This window comes from Hylobates moloch, unplaced genomic scaffold (assembly GCF_009828535.3).
Source record: "Hylobates moloch isolate HMO894 unplaced genomic scaffold, HMol_V3 SCAFFOLD_1, whole genome shotgun sequence".
Classification (NCBI taxonomy): Eukaryota; Metazoa; Chordata; class Mammalia; order Primates; family Hylobatidae; genus Hylobates; species Hylobates moloch.
Genome location: NW_026652276.1, coordinates 211,198,057 through 211,224,166, shown reverse-complemented (window position 1 = coordinate 211,224,166; position 26,110 = coordinate 211,198,057). Strand labels below are relative to the sequence as shown.

The 26,110-nt window shown below is 50.1% G+C and overlaps 1 protein-coding gene and 1 non-coding gene across 5 annotated transcripts; both read right to left on the bottom strand.

Moving 5' to 3' along the window:
* Positions 1-803: 803 nt before the first annotated feature.
* Positions 804-24,648, bottom strand: CPA5 (carboxypeptidase A5). Of its 4 annotated transcripts, none has more exons than XM_058435807.1 (13): positions 24,518-24,630; positions 23,699-23,718; positions 22,886-23,080; positions 21,642-21,723; positions 19,361-19,495; positions 9,848-9,946; positions 8,291-8,392; positions 6,991-7,092; positions 6,537-6,647; positions 6,023-6,113; positions 1,966-2,165; positions 1,547-1,631; positions 804-1,128 (listed from the first exon to the last, which is right to left on the bottom strand). In XM_058435807.1, exons 3-13 carry the CDS (start codon positions 22,999-23,001, stop codon positions 941-943), a joined length of 1,311 nt encoding a protein of 436 aa, XP_058291790.1. In that variant the 5' UTR covers positions 23,002-23,080; positions 23,699-23,718; positions 24,518-24,630; the 3' UTR covers positions 804-940. The 4 variants fall into 4 exon arrangements, with proteins under 4 accessions (XP_058291790.1, XP_058291799.1, XP_058291811.1 ...); XM_058435816.1 differs by having other exon boundaries at positions 24,527-24,628; XM_058435828.1 differs by lacking the exon at positions 23,699-23,718 and having other exon boundaries at positions 22,886-23,073; positions 24,518-24,648.
* Positions 24,649-24,960: 312 nt separating this feature from the next.
* Positions 24,961-25,064, bottom strand: LOC116809971 (small nucleolar RNA U13). The gene has a single exon (XR_004370125.1). It is a non-coding gene; the product is annotated as a small nucleolar RNA U13 (small nucleolar RNA).
* Between the last annotated feature and the right edge of the window lie 1,046 nt (positions 25,065-26,110).

Below are 26,110 nucleotides of genomic sequence, written 5' to 3'. Positions count from 1 at the left end.
TTTCTAGGGGTTATCTGCCTTCCTGAGGGCAGAGCAAACAGCCCTGCTATCCCTGCTGCCCAGTACAGCCTGCCAGTCCCATCATTTCCCAGAAGGCAGCAGGCAGAATGAAGAGGCAAAAGGTATAAGGAAGCCTGGGGCTGGGGGAAGGAGCCTTATTAGTATCTCACGAGTGCCCCTTTAACTCTCTTAGGGGAAGTGCCTACTTAACACAGCTCAGGGATGACAACCAGGATGGTGTCACTGATGATGAGGATGAGGAGAAGCTCTTCTTCCTGGATATGCGGTGCTTTGATGTGCTGGCTCTGACTAGCTCTGACCCTGTGTTCCCAAGACCAAGGGAGCCTTTGAGAACACCTCGGGGGGAGCAGGTCATAAGCCAATGACTCATTCATGTTGGGTTGTGGGGTGAGTGGTAACCTCCAAAATGTGCTCCTGCTCCCTCCCTGCATGGGAAGTAAAGCCAACCGAGGCAGAGGTGGCCTGTCTGGGCCAACCTTTCCCTCAAGGTGGTAGAAATGCCCCCATCAGAAGTGCTCTTTTAGAGTAAATGTCGTCCCCTTCAGGAGCATCTTAAAATGTAAATATGCTGGGACAATGTGTGCCTTCTCTGTTCCGGGCCCTGAAAACACTGCAAGAGGAGAAAAGCTACAGCCTCTACCCCCTTATTTTCCTGAAGGTAGCCTGGAGAGTGAAGAGGCTTCCCCCACATTTCAGGCTCCCCTGCGGCATGAGAAGCAGCCTCTCGTCCCCTTGTCAGTGCTGAGCCCATAGGGGTGGTAACCAACACTAGAGGCAGCGAAGCCTGTTCAAACTTGTATTTATTTTCTAAGAGGTCTGGATGAGGGCATGGGGATGGGGATGCATAATGTGTTTCAGGAGGAGCCACAGACCTTGGGGAGAAGGATGGAGCCTCCTGCCCCCGCCCTCAGTCGTGCTGCTAGTAAGGGTGATTCAGGGTGTGCTCCATGATGGTCCGAAGCGCCATCCATGTCTCCTGGGCCGTGGGGATGATCTGTGTGGCCGGCAGCAGGAAGCCATAGTGCCCAATGTCCCGGAGCTCAAAGCTGAAGGCGTACTTGATGCCACTGTCATAGGCCCAGTCGACGGTGATCCCACTGGCCACATCTAGAAACAAAAGGTCCAAAATGTGTCCCCGAAAGGAAGAAGGGGATGTGGCTGCAAGGTACAGAGGCATCCTGGGTGGGAAGTGAGCCCTGGGAGCCAAACCCCCACCCACCCCAGGCCACACCAGGCTTCCTGCCCAGGCCTCAAACGGGATCACATCCGTGCACCCAGCCCATTCTCTACTCCTGCAAAAAGAAAGCTCCTGCAGGCTACCAGGCTTAGGAACCTTGCAGTAAACCAGGCACTGGGAGCTGTGCACAAAAGCTACCAAGAAACAGCTGCCTGGGTACCACTGTTCACCCTCCTATCCAGTGTGGGAGGCAGTTTGGGGCCAGCCCAGCTAGATCCATGGCACTGCCCTGCAGCCAACCCCAGGTGGATGTGGTGTCTGAAGCAGGGCCAGGGGAGGCTCACTCACAGAGGGTGGTGCTGATGCTGCCAAAAATGTACTCGATCCCATGGACCTTATACAAGGCCTCCACCGCATCCTTGGCAAGATCGTACTGCAAGATGACATTGGCGGGGTGAAAGGCAGGGGCTCCCCGGGGCTCCCACACACTCCCCTACCCTCACCAGCTGGTGAGAAGCATGGATTTAGGAGTCCTAGAAGTTGAAGGTGGAGATGGCCCTTGTGAGAAGGGAGCACAGCATCTCCAGCTTTGAACTTGATCACACGTGAGAACAGCAAGCTCCCCCTACCCCATCCCTGTACCACGGGGTCTATCAGTCCAGACCGTTGCTTTCAGAGTAACAACCTGAGCCCTCTGGGAGTATGACAGATATGGATTTTCCTGAGAAGCGGTCTCTTCTCCCTAAGCCCTAAGCAGCCAGTCTCACCAACTCCCTCTGATTTGAAACGGGCTCCAGCGATCGGCCATAAGGGTACATGAGCATCTGAGAGTAGCTGTGGATGGAGATCAGAGCCTTGAAGTTGCCATGGGCCGTGATGAAGTTCACTATGGCAGCCACCTCCGGCTCCGACTGAGGGGAGGGCCCATGATAAGTCTCTGAGCAGGGGTTGCTGTTAGAACCATTTCCTGGAAGTAAAATAAAGCCACCCAAAGAGTCAGATCCCCACGTGCGACACAGACGGTGCTCACAAGATACCTGTGTGTTCGCCTACATTTCCCAGCCTCCTTTGCAGTATGACTGAAGTCATGTGACTACTTTGACCAATGGAAAAGTGAGCAGAAATGACATGGCACTTCTGGGTTGAGATTGTTAAGAGCAAGTGTGACTTCTCCATGCTCTTTTCTGTCTGTGTGGCTGGAAGGAAAAAAAAAATCTAGATAGAAACAGCCTCCTGGATCCCTCTCTCACTGCGGAAGAAAGCTGCCAAGGAGAGTCACCTATTCATTTTGGACTTTGTGTGCATGAAAAACAAACTTTTATTGTGTTAAACCACTGAGATTGGGATGGATATTTGTTACTGCTGCATCCTCTAGTCTAACATGTCAGAGGACTGCAGCCGCACCCTACCCCGCAGTTCTGAAGCCCTGCAGGGAGCCCCCTCGGCTTGTCCTGTGGTCCCTTTAGGAAGGTGGGCCTGGCTCAGAAGTTGCATCCAGAGGAAACTGTAAGTCTTTGCCCCAACCCCGGTTTCCCCTGGTGAGCAGCAAATGCCTTTAGGCTGACCCTTCCTGGGTGTGCCATCAGTTGAGGGCTCAGACTCGGCGTCAGCTGAAGCTTTGCCACAGCCATGGCCCCAGGTACGCCATGAACTTGGGGTCTGGGGATATGGGAAACCAATATGGGAGGATAGTTCCCCATAGTTGCCTGAGGCTGTTCTGGAAGCCAGAGGTGCAAAGAAGTCTTTGAAAATTCTTCTTGGGGACTTAAGATGAGGGAGAGAACAAAGAGGAGCAGGGCTTTTATTCTTTTCCCAAGTTTCATTTGTTTCCATTTCCCCCTGGACTCTTTGCCTTCGCCCCATCTCTCTCTTCTTCTTCCGCTCCTCCTCTGCTTTTCCCTTATTCCTGAGGGGAGGGTTGGGCTGCGCTGAGCTGGTCAAGACTTTGTAGGCTAAGGACACACTTGGAAGGAGTCATCCCAGTTTCCTCTCTCTCTCCTCTTCCCTGGAATGGTGGCACCGTCCAGAGATCAGGGATCGCCTCAACTTCTGAAGTCTCCTGAGGAGGCCACAGCATTCCTCTTGACTCCTGGGGCTGGGGACTGGCCCATGGACCACTTCAGATGATGCTCTAGGAATGCAGCACACGGGTCCTCCCCAGGAATGCGCAGGAGGCCAGGCACGGGTGGGAGGGATGGTCTACAGGTTACTCATTACACAGCCATTCAATTAAGGCAATAACAAAACCATAAACAAAATCGTCCAGCCTGAGTCACCGACCCAGACACACACTCTTGCTGGCCCCAGGGAGGCCCAGGGAGCGTGACCCCTCTCGGTTTGGTGGTCCTCACCTGGGATGGGGACCCTGGTTAGAAGGGGATGTGCCGGCAGAGCTAGGGGATGGAAAGGCAGCCCCCAGGCTGGAATCAGCCCATCTAACAGCGGCCTTGTTTGTTATGTCTGCTGGGAGCTCCTGCACCTGCTCCACTTGATGAATGACAAACAGCAACAGATGCGCAGAGCGGGGGAGGTTGAAGGCTTTGTCTGCCTTTGCGGCCCACGCACAGAAAGCGGTTCCCCTGCCAACGACCAGGTGGCTTTGCCCAAATATGGAGAAACACTTCAGGCCATTAGTTCTGGTTTGAGCTAAGCAGAATAAACTAATCTTCCCCTGGCCAAATGGGAATTGGCTGCCTGCATCTCTGACGTTCACAGTCAAGGTCCTCTGAGTCCGCCTGTTTCACAAGTACCTGCTAATGGATTCATTAGCTATTTATTTTTCCTTCTCTAAAAAATGTAATTTGTAGCAAGGAGAAATCTTTGGAAGGACATGGTAAATTATTAAAAGCAGTGATCTTTGAGTGGTGGGATTATGGGAGCTTTTTGCCCCCTCTGGGCTTTTTTTCCATAATTGTTTTGTACATTGTATGTACACATATTTTTTTTTCCTGTGGTGAGACCCACAGAAGTTATTTTCTTTAAGAGGTAATTTATCTTTCTACTAGCCAGCCTATCTTAGGATCCATGGATACTCACTCCAGTCAGTGCTGAGGGGCCACATGGACACCCCCGCTGAGGCAAGCATCTGTTCATTTGGAGGTGGAAATGCCTAATTTTGCATGGTCTTGTTCCCTTACACAAGCAGTTACAACCCCCATGCTAGGGCCAGGGGCCTCACTCTCAGTGCTTTGGGGCCATCCTTATTTTTCAGTGAGAACAGACCCCAAGAAGTCAGATTTTAAAAGCAATGGGCATCCAGATCTAAAATGTTCTATCTCATTGGTTGGGACACCAGCCTATAGGTCTGATTATCAACAGCAATGACACCGTCCCCTGTGGAGCCAAACCCTGAGCCCCTGGTGAAGTGCAGATGCCACGTCTGGGGGCCGAGGGCTGTGTCTGTTCTGGAATCTCTGTCATGACTGGACCCATCAAATTGTCCTGCCCATCAAATTGCTGTATTTCCAGGGCCCATGGACTTGTCTCTGAGCTTTCTGGAGGCCTCAATTTCCGAATCCCTGTGCCCCTCGCATGGTAAGGGAGATAATCAGGGAAGAACACCAAGGAACTCAGGAGAAAGCTGCCCCTCCCCCTCACTGGGATCAGACAGCTCTGCAGGTATACACCAGGGTCATAAAGTAATGGGTCAAAAATAAAAATCAGGCTCAAGCCAGCCTTGATGATAAAGAATTGGCTGGAGGCCAGGTGTGGTGGCTTATGCCTGTAATCCCAGCACTTTGGGTGGCCGAGGCAGCTGATTGACTTGAGCCCAAGAGTTCAAGATCAGCTGAGGGAACATGGTGAAACCACGTCTCTACAAAATTTTTTAAAAATACAAAAATTGGCTGGGCGCAGTGGCTCATGCCTATAATTCCAGCACTTTGGGAGGCCGAGGTGAGTGGATCACCTGAAGTCAGGAGTTTGAGACCAGCCTGACCAATATGGGGAAATTCCATCTCTACTAAAAATACAAAAATTAGCCCAGCGTGGTGGTGGGCATCTGCAATCCCAGCTACTCAGGAGGCTGAGACAGGAGAATCATTTGAACCCAGGAGGCAGACATTGCAGTGAGCTGAGATCATGCCACTGCACTCCAGCCTGGGCAACGGAGCAAGACTCAGTCTCAAAACAAAAACAAAAATTAGCTGGGTGTGGTGCTGTGCACCTGTGGTCCCGGCTACTTGGGAGGCTGAGGTGGGAGGATCACTTGAGCCCAGGAGGTCAAGGCTTCAGTGAGCCATGATCACACCACTGCACTCCAGCCTGGGTGACAGAGTGAGACCTTGTCTCAAAAAAAAGAAAACAAGAAAAAAAAGTGGTTCATTCTATTGGACACTTGAAACTATTGCCCTTGCCTCCCCAAAGGGCAGATTTCAGGTCCTAGCTCTCGGGGAAAGAGTTCAGAGGCATTTCTTCATGTTGTGCTCCCTTCAGGGCAGGGCTAGGGATATTTTAGGAGCACCATAAACTCTGGATTTTGAACAACAAGCAAGGCTACTTTGTACCTCCTTTAAGCCTTTCTCTGTCATATTTAGGATTTGACTCATGCAGTTAGTCCTCATTTCAGGAGCTGGGGGCTCCCCTAAATGTTTCCCATGAAGGTTTGGCACGTGTGTACATTCAACACACACACACAACCTCTCCCATACCCACAGCCAGCTGAGGTATGTACTTGCCTGTCGCTGGCCGTGACTCATGCGTATTAGCTGACTACATTGTCCCGTGCCTCCCAAGTTGAGTCGACATAATCTGACTGAGTGGGAGAGCCTGCCATGGGCCAACACCTCTCCTCCAACCCTGCCCCAGGACAGCAGGTTGCCATACCTCCAAAGCCTGACTTCCAATTCCTGTTGAGATCCACGCCAATGCAGAAGATTCCAGGTCTGATGGACTTGTTCTTCCGCCATAAGCGGTTCTGGGAAAGCCCAGGTCAGGTGACCTCATTCGCTGGGCCCATTCCTGGGGATGGGAGCCTCTGATATCCTGGCCTATGGGGTAGGGGACCCTGGTGGGGCAGGGAGGAGCAAAGGGAAGGAATTGCCAGGACAGGATGACGCTGGCATGGGGCTGGGCCAAGGATGCAGCTCAGATACTGTGCAGTTGAAGTCAGGGTCTGGGGAGAGGCCTGGGCACAGGCTGCCAATTGTGGCCTTCCCTGGGCAGCAAGAAAGAGGTCAGAGGGCAAGAGCCTGCAGGTGCAGTACCTGAGCAGCCCTCCTGCCCTTGGTGAGGGCTTCTGCAAAGAGGCTCTGAAGGGGCTGGTTCCCAAAGCACAGTGACCTTTTCTCCATCCCCCTAGAGCTGACCCCCTCCTTCCATCCTTCCCAGGTGCCCTCACCATGCTATGGGTAAAAGCAAACCCATCAGGGTTTGTGACGAGCTCTATGAAGATGTCCATGGCATTCAGTATGTCTGTCAGGACACGGTCTTTGCCATAATCACTGACAATCTGCAAGAAAGAGTGAGGAGGGATGGGAGACCCTACTGGGTCTCCTGGGAGGTGGCACAGGACATTTTCACAGCCAGTGGCTGCAGGAAGGGGTGGCATGAAATCCCTGAGGTATATCTTTTATGCAGAACCAAAGGCTTGGATTTTAAACAACTAGAAGGCGGGGGATCAATGTGGGCTCCGTGCTGCAAAAGGTAAGAGTGCATGGTGGCTGCTCCAAAGGGCAGGATGGAGACAGCACCCTGAGTGTAATTGTTCAACTGAAGGTGCCCTTAAATAGTAAGTCCCTGCCCCAGTTGCAGCCCCCATCATGGGTGCACCTTGGCTACAGGTCCATGCTGACCTTATTGGCAGTCCAGATGCCGGTGGCATGGGTGATCCACTCCCGGGAGTGAATTCCAGTGTCAATCCAGATGGCTGGGTGCCGAGAACCTCCAGTGCTGAACTGAGAAAAAGAAGCGGGCCCCAAACCAAGGTTTGAACTCAGACAGCTACTGTCTCTGGGCTACCTGGAAGGAGGCCCCGGAGGCATCCTCAGTGCCTGGGGAAGCTTTAAGCACTGGGTAAGAGGGTGTGTGTGCAGGTACCTGTCATGTGCCCAAAAGTGCACACGTGTGAGGGCCTTTGAAAATATGGTGGTGCCCTTGGGGAGCAAAGTGATCCATCCAGAAGCACCGAATTTCCCAGGGTTGAAAGTATCTTAAGACCAGAGTTTCTCAAACTCTAATGGGCTACATGAGTCTCCTGGGGATCTTATTCCAGTGCAGATTCTGACTTAGTAGGTCTGGGGACGGGTCTGAGGTTTGGCATTTCTAATAAGCTCCCAGGTGATGTCGATGCTGCCATGCAGGGGCCGTGCTTTGAGTAGCAAGGCTTCAGACAACATTAGAGAGAGAAGACCATGGCCCTGGAGAAATGGAAGCAGGGACAGGTTAAGTCAAATCCCAAGTTGGGTGGGTCCACTTGGCTTTTCTGAGGAGCCCACCAGAGAATCGTTGAGAGTGGCAGCAGGCACCTGTCCTTCCTGACAGCTGATGCTAAACGCCCTGCAGGGTTCACACTCCCGGGTGCCCTTTTGGGCGCAAACTAAGAATTGCTTTCTGATGGGCTCTGCATTCACCTCTCCTATTTCCTTCATGACCCAGGGAACTGCAGGGTCCTGAGTTTGCTTGAATTCTGTTCCAGTGGCTCCTGTGAAGGGCTGGGAGGCTTCTCTATAGACTCAGGCATGTCTGCAGGACTGTCTGAGCCAGATGACCTCGTTAGCAAATGGGCCTTCTGTGTAACTCTCTTCCCATAGAACAGATGAAGCAACTGAGGTAATAGAACGCCAGCTCACTCACACTCACACCCCAAGTCCAGGGTGACAACTGCCACTCTGCAGCCCCAACTCCTTAGCTATCCATCCTCCCACCTACTTCCTGACCAAGGACAGGCTAGGTCACCACACTGTCACCTCTTCATACTTACAAGGGTGGATCTCTGAATGCCACAACCCCAAAGTTTATGGGTCACCTGGAGACAGGAGTAGACACATTGTCCTTCTCCCAAAAACTCCCACCCAGCCACTACCCCGTATGAGCTCAATCTTATGCCAGAGGCCCTCAATGTAGAGTCTACAGGTTGATGCTGTTGGCTTTTACCTTCAGGACAAGAATCGACCGGTTTTCAAAACTGTTGCCAATCTGAATTTTTGAGACAATATCGGAATGCTCCGTTACAAAGTTGTCAATCCAGCTATGTATCTGAAAGGAAAGAAGTGTGTAAGATTGGCAGTTAAGCAGGAAGAGGGATGAACACCAGGGACTCTCTGAATGTTCTCCCTGCCCCTTCCCACTCTCTTCAATGCTTTGGATATTTAGACCCTCGAGAGTCTAAAAGAACCCAGATAAAGAATTGCAAAAATAGAGCACTCCCTCAGAGCTAAAGGAAGTGAGTTGTGATCTTGCTGGATTCCCAGGCTCCTTGCTCTGTGCAGAGCTATGCCTTTGCCTGGGAGAACAGTGTGTGCTGAGCCTGCTCAAATCCCCAGGCTTGACCCACATGGCTCTCTCTGGTTAGAAATTCTCTCTTGCCTCCATTCTTTGGCCCATTCAATCTATTTGACAGATCTGACAGGCCTTGTAGTGTTTTTTTTATCTTCTTGCTCCTTTTAGACTGTAAGCCCCTTGAAGGCAGGGTTCTTGTTTTATTTATCTTTGGCATCAATAAATAGTGACAGACTGTATTATTTCATTCTCTTGTTCTTTCAATACATTTAATTGAATTAAATATATGAAAGAAAATGGATGCTCTATTGCATGACTTGTGAAGTGGGAAAAGCAATGATGATAATAGATGGATGATATCAAGAATGTCATGTCCTTTGACACGCAAAATGAGACACGTGCCTTGAGTTCTTTTCTGGAGTGGGCATCCCTGTACCCTCTGTGTACATTTTCCTTTATAAACAAGTCACTTGCCCTGGCTGGCTGTAACTGTGATCACGAACTTTCTCCAAGTGAAGGCATCTCCCTTTTATTCTACAAGCATGGATGTCCAATGTGCCTGGCTTCCTGCCCCTTGTATTATATACCTCAGCACCCATGGCTGGGGCCACTGAACACCAGGACTGGTCACGGAAAGGCTGAGAGCCCTAGGTCCCTAGCTGGAGGATTGGATATGTGTAAGAGTTAAAGAAAGAGGAAAGAAACACAAAATGTGGCTTCACAGTCAATGACAGGTTTATTTTAGAGAAATAAACCCGGGAGGGGCTTCTGGCTGATTTTGTCCTTTTTATAACTATAAGGACTGGACTTGGGCAGTTTTTTAATCAAGGGGAACTTAGAATGGTGGTGTTTGTTCAAGATGGTGATGCTCCTGCCCTGTCAAGATGAAGGTAGCTCCCACCTGCTCTATTCTGGCCCATAATGGGTCCCTGCCTTCGTGTCCTGTCTAGTAGACCCATTACTCTGCACTGTACCTCCCTAGGGCCGTACAGTTGAACTACTGTCCCCTCTATCTGAATTCTGGCTTCCAGATCTCTTTGAATATGACTCTCTGCCTAAGAGACCTTTACCTAATGTCTGCTGTACAGTCCCTAAGTGTCAGTCACAGTTTCCCATAAACCGTGGAGTCCTTCACTAGTTTCTGACTGAGTCAGGAGACCCTAAGGGGCCCAAAGACACAAGAGAGCCCAGAGCTTGACCGGCCATACCTACCTCCTCCAGGGTGTGGTATGAGGAGTAACTGAAGCTGCTGGTGCTGCGCTCCAGCCGGCGGGATTTCGCCATGGCCTCTCTTTCCTCATCAAGGAGCACCTGGGTGATGGGGAACACATATTGGAAAGGAAGGGGAGAGCTGGGCTGGCTATGCCTCTTCTGAGCCCTGCCTCCGCTGGCTGTGCATAAAGACAGCAGCAACACAGGAGAATGAGCCACCGTGAGTGTGAACTGCACAACAGAAGGAAGGTCCAGGTTGCTGGCTGATTCTTCTGCCTGATTCTTGCTGCCATTTCCCAAATGATCACAGGGCAAGGAGTCCAGAGAGCTGGGTTCTAGGTCTGCCTCTGCCACTAACTGGCTGTGGAACTTACTGGGCCTTAGTTTCCTCAGCTTGAGAATTGGCAAAGCAATATCTGCCTTGCCACCTCATAGGATAAAATGTAATAATGGATTTGAAGGTGTTTTTGGGGGACAAAAAGGTGCTCACAGTCTACTGCCAACATTGCTTTTGCACTTAATAAACACTCTGTTGAGTCAGGACCCAAGCTGAACCATGTGCACTGACGCCCCTGGGGGAAGCAGAGGGTTCCCCGACCCCCAACATTAACTCCACTTCCGGGAAACAGCCTAGACAACTGGTATGCAAGCCATTCAGAAAGCCAGGCATGGCCAAAGTCAGTCCAAATCATTATGATTAATGTGCCAATGGTCTTTCACTTACCTCCTAAACACAAGTGTGGATGAGCCAAAAGCAATGTCCTTGGGTATCAACGTGGAGTCAAGCATTCAAGCCTTACATGGTACTTCCCGCTGCCCGTACAGAGGGCAGTATAATGCCTGGTTGGGTTAGCCACTCACTCACTGCTCAGACCACCTACATAATCTTGAGACATTTTTCTCTGCTTGGGTCACAGTGAGATGAGCTAGTGTCCTTCACCCAAGCTCATGCCCTTATAATGGCATCCAGGAGCCAAGGCACCCCAGGATTCGGCACAGACTGTCCAGTGTGGGAAGTACTCAGGTCCTCTGCCACAGAGGATACTGAGAAAGCATCCTCATTAACCCAAGTTGCCCTTTGTTTGCAGCACTGGGCCACAACTAAGTCTTGCCAATAACTTATTTGGGGCTAGAGCCTTAGTTGACCAATCTTCTTTATCTTCATGATCTCACTTGATCTAGTCAGACGACCTGATAACAGGACAGAAATGAGCTATTTGTGTTTTAGAGCTAAAGCAGATTGGAGTGGTAAAGGGACTTAATGGCAAAGCTAACAAGTGGTGGAGGTGAGATAAGAACCAGGCATTCTAGTCTGTACCCTTGGGTTCCTTAAGGCCAACTATCAAAACTAAAGGCCAACAGTAATAACACATATGCAGGTTGGGCATGGTGGCTCACACCTGTAAATGCAGCACTTTGGGAGTCCAAAGCAGGAGGGTCGCTGGAGCCCAGGAGTTTGAGACCAGCCTGGGCAACAAAGCAAGGCCCCATCTCTACAAAAAACTAAAATTAAAAAATTAGCCAGGCTTGGTGACGCATGCCCGTAGTCCCAGCTACTTAAGCTGAGGCAGGAGGACTGCCTGAGCCCGGGAGTTGGAGGCTAGAGTGAGCTATGATTGAGAGTGAGTTATGATCGTACCACTGTACTCCAGCCTAGGCAACAGAGCAACACCCTATTTCTAAACACACACACACACATACACACACACACAGAGGCACAAAAACACACAAACACAGACATGTTTATGTCTGTGAGTATGCATATGTATGTGGACAGAAAGAGCATGCAAATGTTAACAACAGCTAAAAACTCCATTGTACTATTCTTTCAATTTGAAAGTTTTTACAATAATGAAAAATCATGCTCAGGGGTCTGAGCATAAGAATGCAAGACACTAAAATGCCAAAAATATAAACCAAAATGCTCACAATGCCTGCTAAGATAGGAGAAGGCAGATTTGGAGTAAATTTTTTCTATCCTCTATTTTTACATTTTGGCAATGTGCTTATACTACTTCAATAAGATCTTTTTTTTTTTAGTAGAAACAGAGTTTTGAGGGGGAATTTTTTTTTTTTTTCAGGCTGGAGTGCAGTGGCGTGATCTCATCTCACCGCAAACTCCGCCTCCCGAGTTCAAGCGATTCTCCTGCCTCTGCCTCCCGAGTAGCTGGGATTACAGGTATGCACCACCACGCCTGGCTAATTGTTTGTATTTTTAGTAGAAACAGAGTTTCTCCATGTTGGTCAGGCTGGTCTCGAACTCCCAACCTCAGGTGATGCACCCATCTCAGCCCAGAACTTTTAAATGAATAAATAATAGCAAAACCAAAAGCCCTAATGGCTACTGTGGAGTCTTCCACCCCCGTCAGGAAGAGCGGTGTCCCTCCCCACCCCACCTGCCACAGATGAGGCAATGCCTAATGACTCACTCATCCCTGAGGCCTAGTCGGCTCGCTCACAACGCTCAGGTTCATAGATTTAAAAATGGGACTGGAAATTGATGTTTGGGGCTCACTTTATTTTTGAGCACCAACTCCATGCGAGGCAATCACAGTTGCTATGTTTTCCAGCTGCACTGGCTGGCCAGGGGCAAAGCCGGGATTGCTGGGTAAGTTAGATATGGCTGGAGGAGCCCCGGTCCTCTCTGGCCCTTCGCAAACACTTCTGGGAAGCTCTAACAAAAGGAATTTGTCTTCTTCCCAGGAAGCCGACCCAAATCTCAACAGCCTACCATGACCAATGTGTGCCTGGTGCCATCAGCTGTGACAAGCAGCTGCAAGGAAGACAGCAGCCTGCCAGCCGTTAGGACAAGGCAAAGGGTCTCCAAGGATCTGGTGGAAGCCTGAAGTTGGGGTGAAAGTGGAGGACAGGGAGGAGAAATCGGGGAAAAAAAAGGACCAGAAGACCCAATTTTCCCCACACAGCCTGGGACACCCACAGGAAGACAGGACCCAGGAGGCTGTGCTTTGTTCCACACAAGAGCTTGGAGGCAAATGGGAAGTCAGCACCAAACTGCAAATAACTTTCCAGACACCCTCACAGCCTTGTGAATGGAGGTGACACCCTCTTTCAAACTGGGAATTCTCAGCCCTCACAGCTGGCCCCACTTCCAGGAACAGGAATCTGCCTTGGCCTGGAAAATGCACCAGTGTTTGCTCCATTCCTGGGGCTGGGGGAAGGGGATGGGTGACCGAAGAATGCGGTCTGGCCACAGGCTGAGGAATGCCTAATGACAGCCCTGTCAGCCTTCTCAGGAAAAAATAACAAAACAAAGAAACCAACCAACTCAGAAGTAAGCCATCTGCCTCTCTGGAAGCCATAACCTGACAGGGAAAGCAATACCTCGGTGTGAATTAATTTACGATGAGTCAGGAAGGATGAGGGCCCTAAGGGAAGAACAGTCCTCCGGGTTGGGTAGGGGAGGAGGCAGCGGGCCCCCAGTGCTGAAGCTGAGGCAGAGGAGAGCAGGATCTCTCACAGCCGAACTCCAGCCACAGATGCAAAATGGACACAGCTCGTGGAAACAGAGTGGGTTGGGGGCTCTGGGACAGCAGCCGCTGCCTCTCCTCCCAGGTTCCTGGCCTTCTCTTCCAGGTCTAACATCTGCAGTTAGCAGCTCTGTGGCCAGTAGCAACTCCAGTCCCGTGGCACGGGATGTGGGGGGTGGCTGCCCATCTGATGTTTTCAGAATGGACCCCCTCAGAGGTCAAGGCCAAACCACAAGGCTTCCCTAAGAAGCAAAGTTAAAATGCCACACAGACAACAGTGATGACCGCTGAGGGGACAGATGGCTTGAGAGTGGAGTCTGAGGGTGCGGGAGCTCAGATTAAACCCTGATCCTGCCACCAACTCCATCAAATTACTAACTTCTCTGTGCCTCAGTTTCCCCTTTGTAAAATGGAGGACATGTTATCACATACTTTATCACGTACTTTAAAATGTTCTCATGAGAGCCAGGTGCAGTGGCTGACACCTGTAATCCCAGCACTTTGGGATGCCAAGGCAGGTGGATCACTTGAGACCTCCGGAGTTCGAGACTGGCCTGGCCAACACGGCAAAACCCTGTCTCTACTAAAAATACAAAAATTAACCGGGCGTGGTGGCGCACGCCTGTAATCCCAGCTACTTGGGAAACTGAGGCAGGAGACTTGCTTGAACCCAGGAGGCGGAGATTGCAGTTAGTGGCGATTGTGCCACTGCACTCCAGCCTGGGAGACAGAGCAAGACTCCATCACACACACACACACACACACACACCAATGTTCTCATGAGGATTAGAATGGTTAATACGTGCTAAATGCTTAGACTTTTGCCAGGTATGTAGTAAATGCTAGTGAATGTTAGCTATGGTGATGAGGAGGAGGGTGACAATGATAAGGAGGGTGATAATAACTTTGGGGTGACTCCAGGGCTCTGTGATGGAGCATTACAAGGCATGACCAGGAAGTCTGGGTTCTCCAGAGGTAGGATAGCTTCTGTAGGACTTGGAGGGCAGAAAGCCCCCATTAATGGTCATCTGGGTGAGTCAGTCAGCACCTGAATTTCAGTAGCCCAACAGAGGGGCCTGGGTCCTCTTCTGTCCCTACCCCCATGATGCAGGCAGGCTCCACCTCTCTTAGGGTTTTGCCCATCACTGCTCCTGTCTTCCCTGGCTTCTCCTGCAATCTTTCCTGTTGTCTTCTTCTCCCCTATGGAGCTGCCACTCACCCTCAGACCAGCCAACAGCATTTCTACCTTTAAAACTCTGCTGTTCAAGCCAGGCATGGTGGTGCACGCCTGCAGTCCCAGCCATTCAGGAGGCTGAGGCAGGAGGATCTCTTGAGCCCAGGCGTTCAAGGCTGCAGTGCGCTATGACTGTACCTGTGAATAGCCACTGCACTCCACCCTGGGCAATATAGCAAGACCCCATCTTAAAAAAAAAAAAACTCTGGTGGTTCACGCCTATAATCCCAGCACTTTGGGAGGCTGAGGCAGGTGGATCACTTGAGGCCAGGAGTTTGGGACCAGCCTGGCCAACATGGTGAAACCCTGTCTCTACTTAAAAAATAATAATAATAATAATAATACAAAAATTAGCCAGGGGTGGTGGTATATGCCTGTAATCCAAGCTACTCGGGAGGCTGAGGCATGAGAATTGCTTGAGCCTGGGAGGTGGAGGCTGCAGTGAGCCGAGATTATACCACTGTACTCCAGCCTGGGTGAGGGAGTGAGACCCTGTCTCAAAAAGAAAACAAATAAAAAATAAAAACTGTACTCTTCAGCTAGCAAGATAAGAATTTAAAGAAGTAAAGAAATTATATAGGCAATGAGAAAATGGTAAATGTCAACAAGAGTGAAATGGGAAGGAAAGAGGAAGTTGGGGAAGTGGGGAAGAAGAAGGGTACAATTTAAAATAAGATGAGCAGTCTGGTGTGGTGGTTCACACCTGTAATTTCAGCACTTTGGGAGGTCGAGGTTGGCAGGTTGCCTGAGCCCAGGAGTTCAAGACAAGCCTGGGCAACATAATCAGACCCCATCTCTACAAAAAATACAAAAATTAGCTAGGTGTGGTGACATGGGCCTGTAGTCCCAGTTACTTAGAAGGCTGAGGTGAGAGGATGGAGTGAGCCTGGGAGTTCGAGGCTGCAGTGAGCCATGATTGTGCCACTGCACTTCAGCCTAGACGACAGAGTGAGATCTTGTCTCAAAATAAATAAATACAATAAAATGAAAAGCCTTATGACCATTGCAAGGGCTTTGGCTTTTACTCCAAATTAGTTGGGTTTTAAGCAGAGGAACAACATGCTTGAATTTGCAATAATTTTAAAGGACACTTCTGGCTGCTGTTTTGAGGCTAGGTAATAAGGAATCAAGGTGGGGAATGGGGGAGAGCAGTTAGAAGGCAACTGGAAGAACCCAGGTGAGGGACGAGATGGCGCATGGGCCCTAGGGGGTGGTGTGGGATGTGCTAAGATCCATTCTGAAGGCAGCGATAAATCTGTTGTTGATGGGGGGCTTGAGGAAGGGGTGAAGAATGGCTCCCAGCTTCTGATCTGAGTGACTGGAAGGATGGTGTTGCCATTTCCTGAGATAGAGAGGGCTGTGGAGGCACCGATGAAGGGCCAGGGGAGCTTGGTCTGGACCTGGAAAGTTGGAGATGTCCATTGGACCCCCAGGTGGAAACACTGAGTAGGCGGTTGGATCCAGGAAAGGAGGTGCTGGCTGGAGACAGAACACAGAAGTCCTGGATGCCAGGAGAAGAGACAGGCTCCAGGAAGGAGAGAGTGACCAGTTGTGCTGTTGGAAGAGGAACATTGAGAGTCGGCCGTCGGGTTGGATCTGGAAGTTGCGTGTGACATTGTCGAGGGAAGCTTTGGTGAAGTAAGGGGGTGGGCAGCCTGCCAGCAGAAAGGGATGGAGATGACAGGGAGAGTCAGTATTTTCAGGAGTTTCAGTCTATGGGGAAGCATAAAAATGGGGTGATGGCTGGAGGGGAGAGGGAAGGGATCAAGAGAGGGTTTTTTTTAAATGGGAGAAATAACTGTATTTGCATGGTGATGAGAGTGATCCACTAGGGCGAGGGAAATTGGCAAAGCAGTATTTACACTCAATTGTATTCTGCTCTAGATGGTCAAAGTTTGGGTGATTTTTGTTTTCTCCTTGTGCTTTCCACTATTTTCCAAATTATCTAACATGAATATTTATTAATTTTGTAATCAGAAAAAAAGCCATTAAAAGCCACAGAGCTGATTGCTCAAGTGAAGTTTTTCCATGGTGACTCATCCTAGGGAAAAAAAAAAAAAACCAAAGGGCTGAAAAGAACGAGGAGGTGAAGAAAAATTAAATGCAAATAGAGCTCGCTCGGAATCAGATAATTTCTTGCCTGGCCCACTGCAATTTCCTCACCACCCTCCTGCCTGTCAATCTCTCCTTGGCCCTGTCCCCAACTCAACACTGTCACTGTCAGGGTGGTTTTTCTGAAATGCAAATCTGATCATGTCAAACCACCTCCCATGACTACCCCCTAGTTGTCAGGATAAAATCCTGACCTCGTCACATGGTGGAGGGCACTCTTTGTGATGGGGTCTGGCTTCATCGCCAATCGGGGTGGGGGCCCCCTTCCTCTGGCCAGCCCCCCTCACCTGCTCTTCAGCACACCGTAATTACCGCCTTCTCAGAAGCACGGCGTGCAGTGCCTCTTGTATGTGCTCCCATAGCAACCGCCCTCACTCCATCAGCCGCTCATCTACTCCATTGTAACCACCGATTTACTCCCCTCCATCCCCGGCCCCCGTGACCCTCCAGCTGTCCTGGATACAGGGCCAGGTTTTTTATCTCTGTGTTTCCAGCCCCTTGCCCGATGCACAGCACACAGTAGGGCTCTCTGTGTCTGGGAGTGGAATGAATGGCCCTGCCTCATGTTTCTCAGGCATGCCTCTGATCACAGGGCAGAGGGAAGGAGAGATTCCAAAATCTCCCCTGCCTCTGGCCAAAGTGAAAACCAGCATCGAGGTTTTCCAGCCTGGTCCTAGCCACCAAACACGACCACTCCTCTTTCCTTTCCTCCTCCTGATGAATGTCCATTAGTTCCACTGACATTTATCAAGCCCCAACGAAGCAGCAGGTCCTGTGGTAGGTGCTGGGATAGGAAGATGGGTATGGAGCATGGAGCTGAACCTTGGCTGAGGGGAGGGGGCCAGAGGAACAAAGACCCACATGTGAATAAGGTCATGCCTGTCCTGAACTCTCCAACCGAGCAAGTCAGTCAGCAGACAACCACCGAGGGCCCACCCTGCAGGGGACATTGCCGAGTACTTGGCTGAGGGGATCCAGAGGACAGGGAGAAAATCAGACCTGTGAGTCTGTATCTGAAATACAAGACGGGACGCCAACAACCCGAGGGGTGCAAAGTCCTTCCGGTCCTGTTAGCAAATCTCAGCTTCCCTCCTCCTGGACCCTTCCCCATCAACAACCCCTCAACACATCAACACATCAGCCACCCCCACCCCCAGCTCCCTCTAAGCCAAAATATGATCTCAAGTATGGCAGTGAGTGCTTGATCCCTGCAGGAAGAGCGAGTTGGTGAAAATCCTGCCTGGCTGGATCAAGGCTAAGAGGTCAGAGCATTTTCCTGAGAGGGAGGGCAAAGCCCTAGAGGGACTCGGGGCTGCGGATGTGGGGAAAGGACAGGCTAAAGCCAGAGCGGGAGGCTCAGAGGGGACTCTGGGGCGGTCCCTGATGTTCAGAAATCAACAGAAAGTTTTTAGAGACCTCTGTGTGTCTGTTTGCCAAATGCTGCGGAGTTCCCAGGGTGGGGCTGAACCAGGGAAATGGAAACTTCAAAATAGAGGCCTGGGCTAAAAATGAGAATTCAGTTCTATTTCTTTTGATGTGGTAGCCTCTTTTGTCTGCGGGAGTTTCCCCATTTTTGTTTGTGGGGGATTTCATTAGAGAAATATCCCCCCCACACACACACGTTGAGCGGGAAACAGATGTGCCTGATGAGGGATAAAGGTCTTTGAAAGGACCAAAGTGCCCCAGCCCTGCGCTTGCATGGGAACGGAATGCTGCCTGATGCGTTGATCCCCTGACATATGGTGTCAAGTGTGTGCGCTCCGGGAGGCTCTGTGTTCCCACAGTCGGAGCCCTTAGGGGAGATTAGCGCCATACCACAAGGTTGGGAATGAATCTTTATGGGTACAGTTCCACAGGTACACAGCCAGCAGCAGCAGCTGCAGAAAGATGCAGCCGGGGAGGCTTAACCAATGAGTGGTACCCACAAAGATCTCTAGGAAGGAGGCTGTGCTACCAGCACCTTTCAGGGGCTCTTTAGGATATACTGGAAAATAGAACAATTGAAACAGAATTTCATGATGTTCAGAAAAGATTCAGGGAAAGCAGCAGGGAGACTGGGGTGTCCAGGATGAAGGCTACCTTTGTCCTACCCAAGAGCAGGTCTGTAGCTGCCTCTCCCAAAGCGGTTCCTCTGGGAGAATCCTGCCTGGGGGAGATGCCCCGTGCAGACAGCCATGCAGTGGAGGTTGGGGGAAGTCAACCACACCAGTGCTCTGTGTGCTTCTTTCACCATTTCCCAATCCTCTGAAGTAAAGCCGTTCCCCCAGGCATTGGATGGCTCAGACACAGCGGGAACAGGAGGGAGTGGTCAGATAAGCAAAGGAAGAAGCTATCCAGAGGCACCTTCCCACGGTGCCTGGGGAAGACCCCGGCTACATCCTCCTGTCTCTCTTCTCCTCGCGCCTTTGCTGTTTATTAGCTGCAAATCCCTCCCCAGGAGGACTCATCACAGGCGCCCTCTCCACTCCCACACTGTGAGTGCTTCTCCCATGAACTCTGTCCTAGCTTCAGATTCTGAGAAGCGTACAGCTCACTTCCTTCCACAGCATGTTCACAAACACGCCGATGGAGACCCAGAAACCACATGTCCACTTTTAGCCCCGAGAACATCTCCTCCATGTTGGGCCCCAACCAGAAAGGAAGGAGGAAGGCAGGGTCCCACCTGGGGCAGGGCCTCACCTGGATGTCCTTTATCATGATGCTGTAAGCAAGGCCATGGGACTCCAGATAAGCTTTGATGTCGTTCAGTTCGGAGAAAGGAACTCTCATATCCACGGGGAGGCTGGGCCTGGCTGGGCCACGCCAGAAGTCCACCTTGTTCACCAGGGAAAGAGAGAGAGCTGCATTACTCCATGTCCTTCCACACAATCCTGTAGGTGACCACAGAGAGCCAGAGAATCTCTCAGCCAGTAGAGACCCTCTTTCTACGCAGGAGATGAGGAGGGGGTGTGATGTCCCAAGGCCCCCAGCAGATGCCTGAAACAGCAGATAGTACTGAACCCTCGACTGTGCTCTTTCCTATACATACAGATTTGGGATACAGGTTTTTTTGTCATTTTTAATTTTTGTGGGTACATAGTAGGTGTATATATTTCTGGGGTATATGGGATATTTTGATACAGGTATACAATATGTAATGATCACATCAGGGCAAATGAGGTATCTATCACTCCGCACGTATTCTTTGTGTTACAGACAATCCAAGTACTCCAAATATACTCTTTTAGTTATTTTAAAATATACAATTAAATTATTATTGACTATAGTCACCCTGTTGTGCTATTAAATACTAGATTTTATTCACTCTATGTTTTTGACAGACCTATAATAAAGTTTAACTTATAATTTTTTTTTTTTTGAGATGGAGTTTTGCCCAGGCTGGGGTGCAATGGCATGATCTCAGCTCACCGCAACCTTTGCCTCCCGGGTTCACGCCATTCTTCTACCTCAGCCTCCTGAGTAGCTGGAACTACAGGTGTGTGCCACCACGCCCGGCTAATTTTTGTATTTTTAGTAGAGACAGGGGTTTCACCATGTTGGTCAGGCTGGTCTTGAACTCCTGACCTCAGATGATCTGCCCACCTTGGGCTCCCAAAGTGCTGGGATTGCAGGCATGAGCCACCACACCTGGCCCTAACTTATAAATTAGGCACACTTAAAGATTAAAAACAATAGCTTAATAATAAAATAGAGCAATTATAACAAATGCCAGCATCACTACTCTTGTGTTTTGGGGCCATTATTAAGTCGAATAAGGGTTAGACGAACAGAAGCACTGCAACACCTTGACAGTCGGTCTGATGACCGAGATGGCCACTAAGTGACTCACGGAGGGGAGTGTGGACAGCGTGCAGGTGCGAGACTTCATCACACTACTCAGAACAGCTTGCAATTTAAAACTTATGAGTTGTTTCTTTCTGGAATTTTCCATTTAATGTTTTTGGTTGACTGCCAATCAGCAGGGACTACTGTACACCTAAACGGGCCCCAGTCGCGTAATGAAACCCTAAGACTGAGCGGAAAGACTGGGACAAACAAAATCCCCAAGGCACTGAGGTTCCTTCCCTAATTCCAAGTCCTGTTGCCTCCACACCTCACTCATACTCATTGCAACTTCGTCTGGATCCAGAGAGCCCTAAAGAGTCCTCAAGGTGAGGCCGCTCATCATCTGGGACATGAACACGGACAAGAACACTGGTCAGGAAAGGGAGGCATCATTGTTCCCATCCCCGCAGAAGTAGGAGAGGCCGAATCTGGGTCTCTAGGTCAGCCTTTTGCAATGCCTATTTTTCAATTAGTAAAATGGAGAGAATGATCATAAAGCATCATGAGTCCCAGTCGACGGGACACTCAGACAAGTAGGAGCAAGGGCTTTGACCACATCCAGGAATATCTGGTATTTCCAACGGCCCCCTAACAAAACCCTTCTATGTCATAGTCAAAGTCAAAGAAAATGTTTTCCATTGTGAAAACCTGCAGAGGACAAACGTTCTCAGGAAAGATGCTCAGGCTGACAGGGACGAACCCAGATAAAATACAGGTTTGCCAAGCTAAGCCATTTCACTTGGGAGGCCAATGTATCCAATCTCCATGCTACGTGGCATCCCACCCAGAGACATTGTGCCCTCCCACCTGTGTGGCTTTAGGAAATTCTGTGTGGCTTTAGGAAATTCCTGCTGTTTGGAGATCAGTGCCCTGATGGGTCATGCAGCAGCTCCCTATCCAGGAGAGAGTGGGTGGCTAGAGGAGACACAGCCTAAAAAGCAGCCCAAATTTCTGGGCAGGTGTCCCTGATTTTTCCCGAAGAGGAGCTGTGCACATGTGATTTCCCACAGGTCTGTACTCTTTGCAAGGACCTCAGGAGGGCAGGTTTGGGGTAAAGGGGGGCAGGACAAGGAGCTAAAGGTGTGAGCCACTGAGGAGGGGGTGGGGGGTGTCCTCAAGCCTGAGGAGTCCTCACCTTCTGGGGCTTCAGGCCCTCCAGATCCCTGAGAAGTGAAAGCTGCTTCTCATCTTTGGCCCGGACTCGAAGAACCTGGTGCCTAGAAAAACACAGGGAGGGGCGGAGGAAGCTGCAGAGAAGGATCCCTGGAAGGCTGTGGCACTTGGAAGGGGCAGACTGGAGCAGAGGCCCAGCTGAGGGCCAGGCAGGAAGGCCGGGAGGGACCACATGAGTGGAGGCTGAAGGAGCCCTGAGCAGGCAGGACTCGCAGGCAGCTCTGAGATGCACATGGTCCTTCAGTCTAGAACCAGTGGGCTCTCCAGCCCCAAGGACAGGCCACCCTGGGGGCTAAATAAAGCCTGTCAGTGCTACTGCTGGACTGAAGGCCAAGCCAGGGGAAGAAGAAAGGGAAAGGAATGGGGAGGGGGGCGGTGTGTCAAATGAAAGGAATGAAGGGGAGAAAGGAATAGACACAGGAGCTGGGGGGACCAGTGTGGCCCCAAGGGCTCTTCGCAAGGGGGCCCCAAGGCCATGGTCTGTCTCAACGCCCGGAAGGTGAGATCAGACAACCTCACCCCACCTGACATGGAGGAAGCTGAGCTCCTTCCCTTCCCGATGGAGGTGGGTGGAATTTTTGTATCCAAGAGGCCTGTGGTGTGGGCTCTGGGGTGCGACACCCGGGATGGGGTTGGTGCCCTCACAGGCCGGCTCTGAGACCGTGGGTGAGGAACCCCATCTCTACACTAGCTGTGTCTCCTCTTCTCTACTGTGGAGCACTGTGGGGCATCCACCTGTGGACCTTGGAGAGGCTCAAAGTCCATCCACAGAGGGCCTGGCGTGTAATACTAGAACTTCCTGTCATTCGAAGGAGGACAACACCCACATCCATTTTTGGTAGGGGTATGTAGTCTTGTGGGGGCTACAACTTCTCTGAGAATCGGAGGAAAGCTGTGAATGCTTCCTCCACGAAGAAGCCCCTGTTGTATAGGAAAATTGTTGCGTGTGGTTTCAGGGGATTCTTGGAGCCCTGGGGCTTCCTCCTGGACTCTGGATTAAAACTCCGGATTTGGGGAGGACCACCAACGAGCCAGCCCCGGAGCATGAGAGTGGGAGGCTGCGGAGCTGGAAGTGGGTTCAGGACGGGAACCCACATCCTGACTCTCCGCCTTGATCAGGCACCAGCGGGGCAGCCACCTCCTGCTGGGACATCCAGTCCCCTCCTCCCAGCCAGTCCTCCCTCCCACTGCGGAGCAGCCACTCACCCTGTGAAATTCATTTGGCCCAAAGCTGCTGCCAGGATAAAGCTGAAGACCAGGAGTGTCCGCCTGTCCACAGGGGATGGCCCAGGGCACGTCCCTCCTCCAGGGGTGCCCTGCATGCTTCTTCCTCCTGGTGAGCTTCAGGGGCTTTCCTTGGGCACCATGGCCCAGGCCTCAGGACAGCACAGCACCTAGAGGCTGGAAGGCCCGTCCTGAGAATGAGCATTAGGCTGTCTGGGTCACCCAGCATGTGGCTCCCACATGCCAGGCCTTGGGAGAGCTGGGGCTGCCCCTCCCCAACCCAGCACATCCTCTTCTGGGAAGGGGAGAGGGAAGAGAGAAGGAGGAAGACAGGCCCTTAGCTTTTCTTTTCCCTCAGGAGGTTTGCCAGGGCAGCCCCTTGTGAGCATTAAAGCTTCCATCTCTGGAGAAAGACCAGAGTAGCCAGCAGCCCTGGGATACTCCTCCTTCCCCCCCTCCTCTACAGCATCTTCTCTTTTGCTCTTCTTCTCCCCCTAGCCCACTCATGCTTTCCCTGGGCCATATCCTCCTTACACATAAGCTGTGGATGCCATTGAAAGATCACTGGGCTTAGAGACAGAGACTGGGTGCTCACTTCTCGTCTAAAATATCTGGGGCAGCTGCCCTAATCTCTAAACCTCAGTTTACTCATCCATCAAATGGGGTTAATCATACCTCCCCTCCCTACCTCACAGGGTTTGAAGGGGTATAGATGAGACAACTTGAGTGAATTGGCTTGGTAAAGCCTGCAAAATGCAATGTATTATTATTTCAAAGGCATTAACTTTTACTCACAGCTGCATTTGAGATCAGTCCTCCAGTGGCGATGGGGAGAAGGGGAAGAGAATGGAGAGGAGAACAAAGGAAATAACTATATATTGTATGAGAAGGAATTCAATCAAGATTCCCCTTTCTCTGTCTTCAGGTGGTCATCATTGTGCTAGCACAGATAGTGGGTTTTCTGCCAGACATGAAGGTCACCGCAGTCATTATTATAGTTCTCAACAGACAGCAGAGTCAATTTCTCAGTCCTGCTGAAGCCCCACACGGTTCCCTTTACAGTTTGGGAATAGCAGGAGTAAAGCAGGGGCCAGCACACAAAGCAGTCATGTTGGAAGGAGAAAGTGAAAGATGACGCCTGAATGGCAAATGATGAATCTAACAGAAAATCCACAGGGGGTGGGGGTAAGGCAGAAGCTGAATCCAACCAAGTCCTTCAGCAGAGGACGTCAACAATAGGCCACTTAACTGTCACTGGCGATTCTCAGAAGCCCCCCCTCCCCATCCAAACTATCTCAGAATGGCCGATTAACTGGCTATGTGTGCAAAGAAGGGAGCTCTTTTATCAACAGAATGCCCTGCTCCCCCACCCACCTGCCCTACTCCATTATTTTGTAGTTCAGCTGTTCAGACATGCCAGAGTCTCCTAGAACCCTGGCTTTAGGGACTCTCAAACAGTAACATTATCAAAGGGTTTAAGGACGTAGAAAAGAAAGCAGTTATGCTTTCCACTCAAGTAACATTCAGCTTCAGTAGCAATGGAGATAAAAGGGCATACTGCTAAACAATAGCTCAGGAATTTAAAAGGAAAAAAACAGAGATAGTGCTAGTCACCAAAAGTACCCAGCATCTTCTTGTTCAAAAACATCATTTTAAGCCACCAATAATGAGACAGCTATCCCTGTACTTGGCTTAAGGGTGGGAAAAGAGAGAGAGTGAGAGAGAAAGAGTAAGAGCAAAAGAGAGAGAGAGAAGCAGTTAGGAATTCCTGAGAATTCTATGACACAGCTTCCAATAGAACTTTCTGTGATAATGGAAATATTCTATGTCCACACCCCATAATAGGATAGCCACTAACCTCTTGAAATGTGGCTAGTGTGATTGAATATTGATTTTGGAGTTGTATTTAACTTTAATTAATTTAAATAAAATTTAAATAGCCACATGTGGCTAATGGCTACCATATTGGACTGCAGAGTTCTCTGGGAATTCACCAACCCTGAAAGCACCATCTCCAATGGCTGGATTTGTTTTTGGTTTTGCTTCCTCTAAGTTCATGTTAGACGGGTAACGTGTTGATGTCGTAACAAGGTTTGAGGGTGACACGTCTCACACACGCATGCGTGAGCACCCAATTATCACACTTATGAACTGCAATTATCAGCTTATGGCTGGATTTGAAGCAGAGACACATAGCTATGCTTGACCTAATACCTCATGTTGGCTTTTCACTTATAATTAATTACTCACCTAATCATTTACTCAGTAAATGTCTTCTGAATATCTACTATGTTCCAGGCCCTTGCTAAAGTCTGGAAGCAAAATAGAAAGCAACACATATCTGGCCCTTACATTTCTAAAGGGGTAAGTAGAAAATTAATTTAAATAGCCTGCAGATAATTGGTGACTCCACGACATAATGGTAGCCCATCTCACTCCAGATAAATGTAAAACTATAGATGGTGTTTGTGTTACAAGGGAAAGGCACATTGTACCATGAGGACGGGGAACATGGGCTCCATATAGACTGAAGGAGAGTTTCCCTAAATTAGAAATTTTATTGGAGGACTTTTATTTCCTGCAGGTGGGTGGGTTAGATACCTAAGCAATCTTGCCCAAATGAAAGAACTCAAATGCAGGATGAAATATTTTTAGTAACAACTTTTTAAAGCCATCGCCGGGTTAGCACAAAAATAAGAATCTATAGATCCCAAAAAGAAGGACAAGCCAGACAGACACCCAAGAGGTAAGCAAGCTTTGCCTCAGAGAACTTCTCAGAATGCGGGTGTCCTTGATTTTCCTACCGGATGCATGTACCGTGTATCTAGAATCATCTTCCCTCTGCTTCAAATCTACCTTTTCAAACCTTCCTTTAGTGAAGGTTTCTGTTTTTACTTATTTGAAAATTCTTGGCCAGGTATGGCAGCTCACATCTGTAATCCCAGTGCTTTGGGAGGCCAAGGCAGGAGGCGCCTAGGAGTTTGCTTGAGCCCAGGAGTCCGAGACCAGCCTGGGCAAGTCAGGGAGACCCTATCTCTGCAAAAATAAAATAAAATTAGCTGGGCATGGTGAGGCACGCATCTGTAGTCCTAGCTACTCAGGAAGCAAGCAAGCAGATTGATTGAGCCCAGGACTTTGAGGCTGCAGTGAACCATACTCCAGCCTGGGTGACAGAACAAAAACCTATCTCCAAAAAAAAAAAAAAAA

Coding starts and splice junctions, on each gene's coding strand:
- CPA5 (XM_058435828.1), bottom strand. CDS start 23,001: ATGCAGGGCACCCCTGGAGGAGGGACGTGCCCTGGGCCATCCCCTGTG. Junction 9,947..19,360: donor TCATGATAAAGGACATCCAG/GTGAGGCCCTGC, acceptor CCCATCACCCAG/GTGCTCCTTGATGAGGAAAG. Junction 1,129..1,546: donor CAGCATCAGCACCACCCTCT/GTGAGTGAGCCT, acceptor TTTTGTTTCTAG/ATGTGGCCAGTGGGATCACC.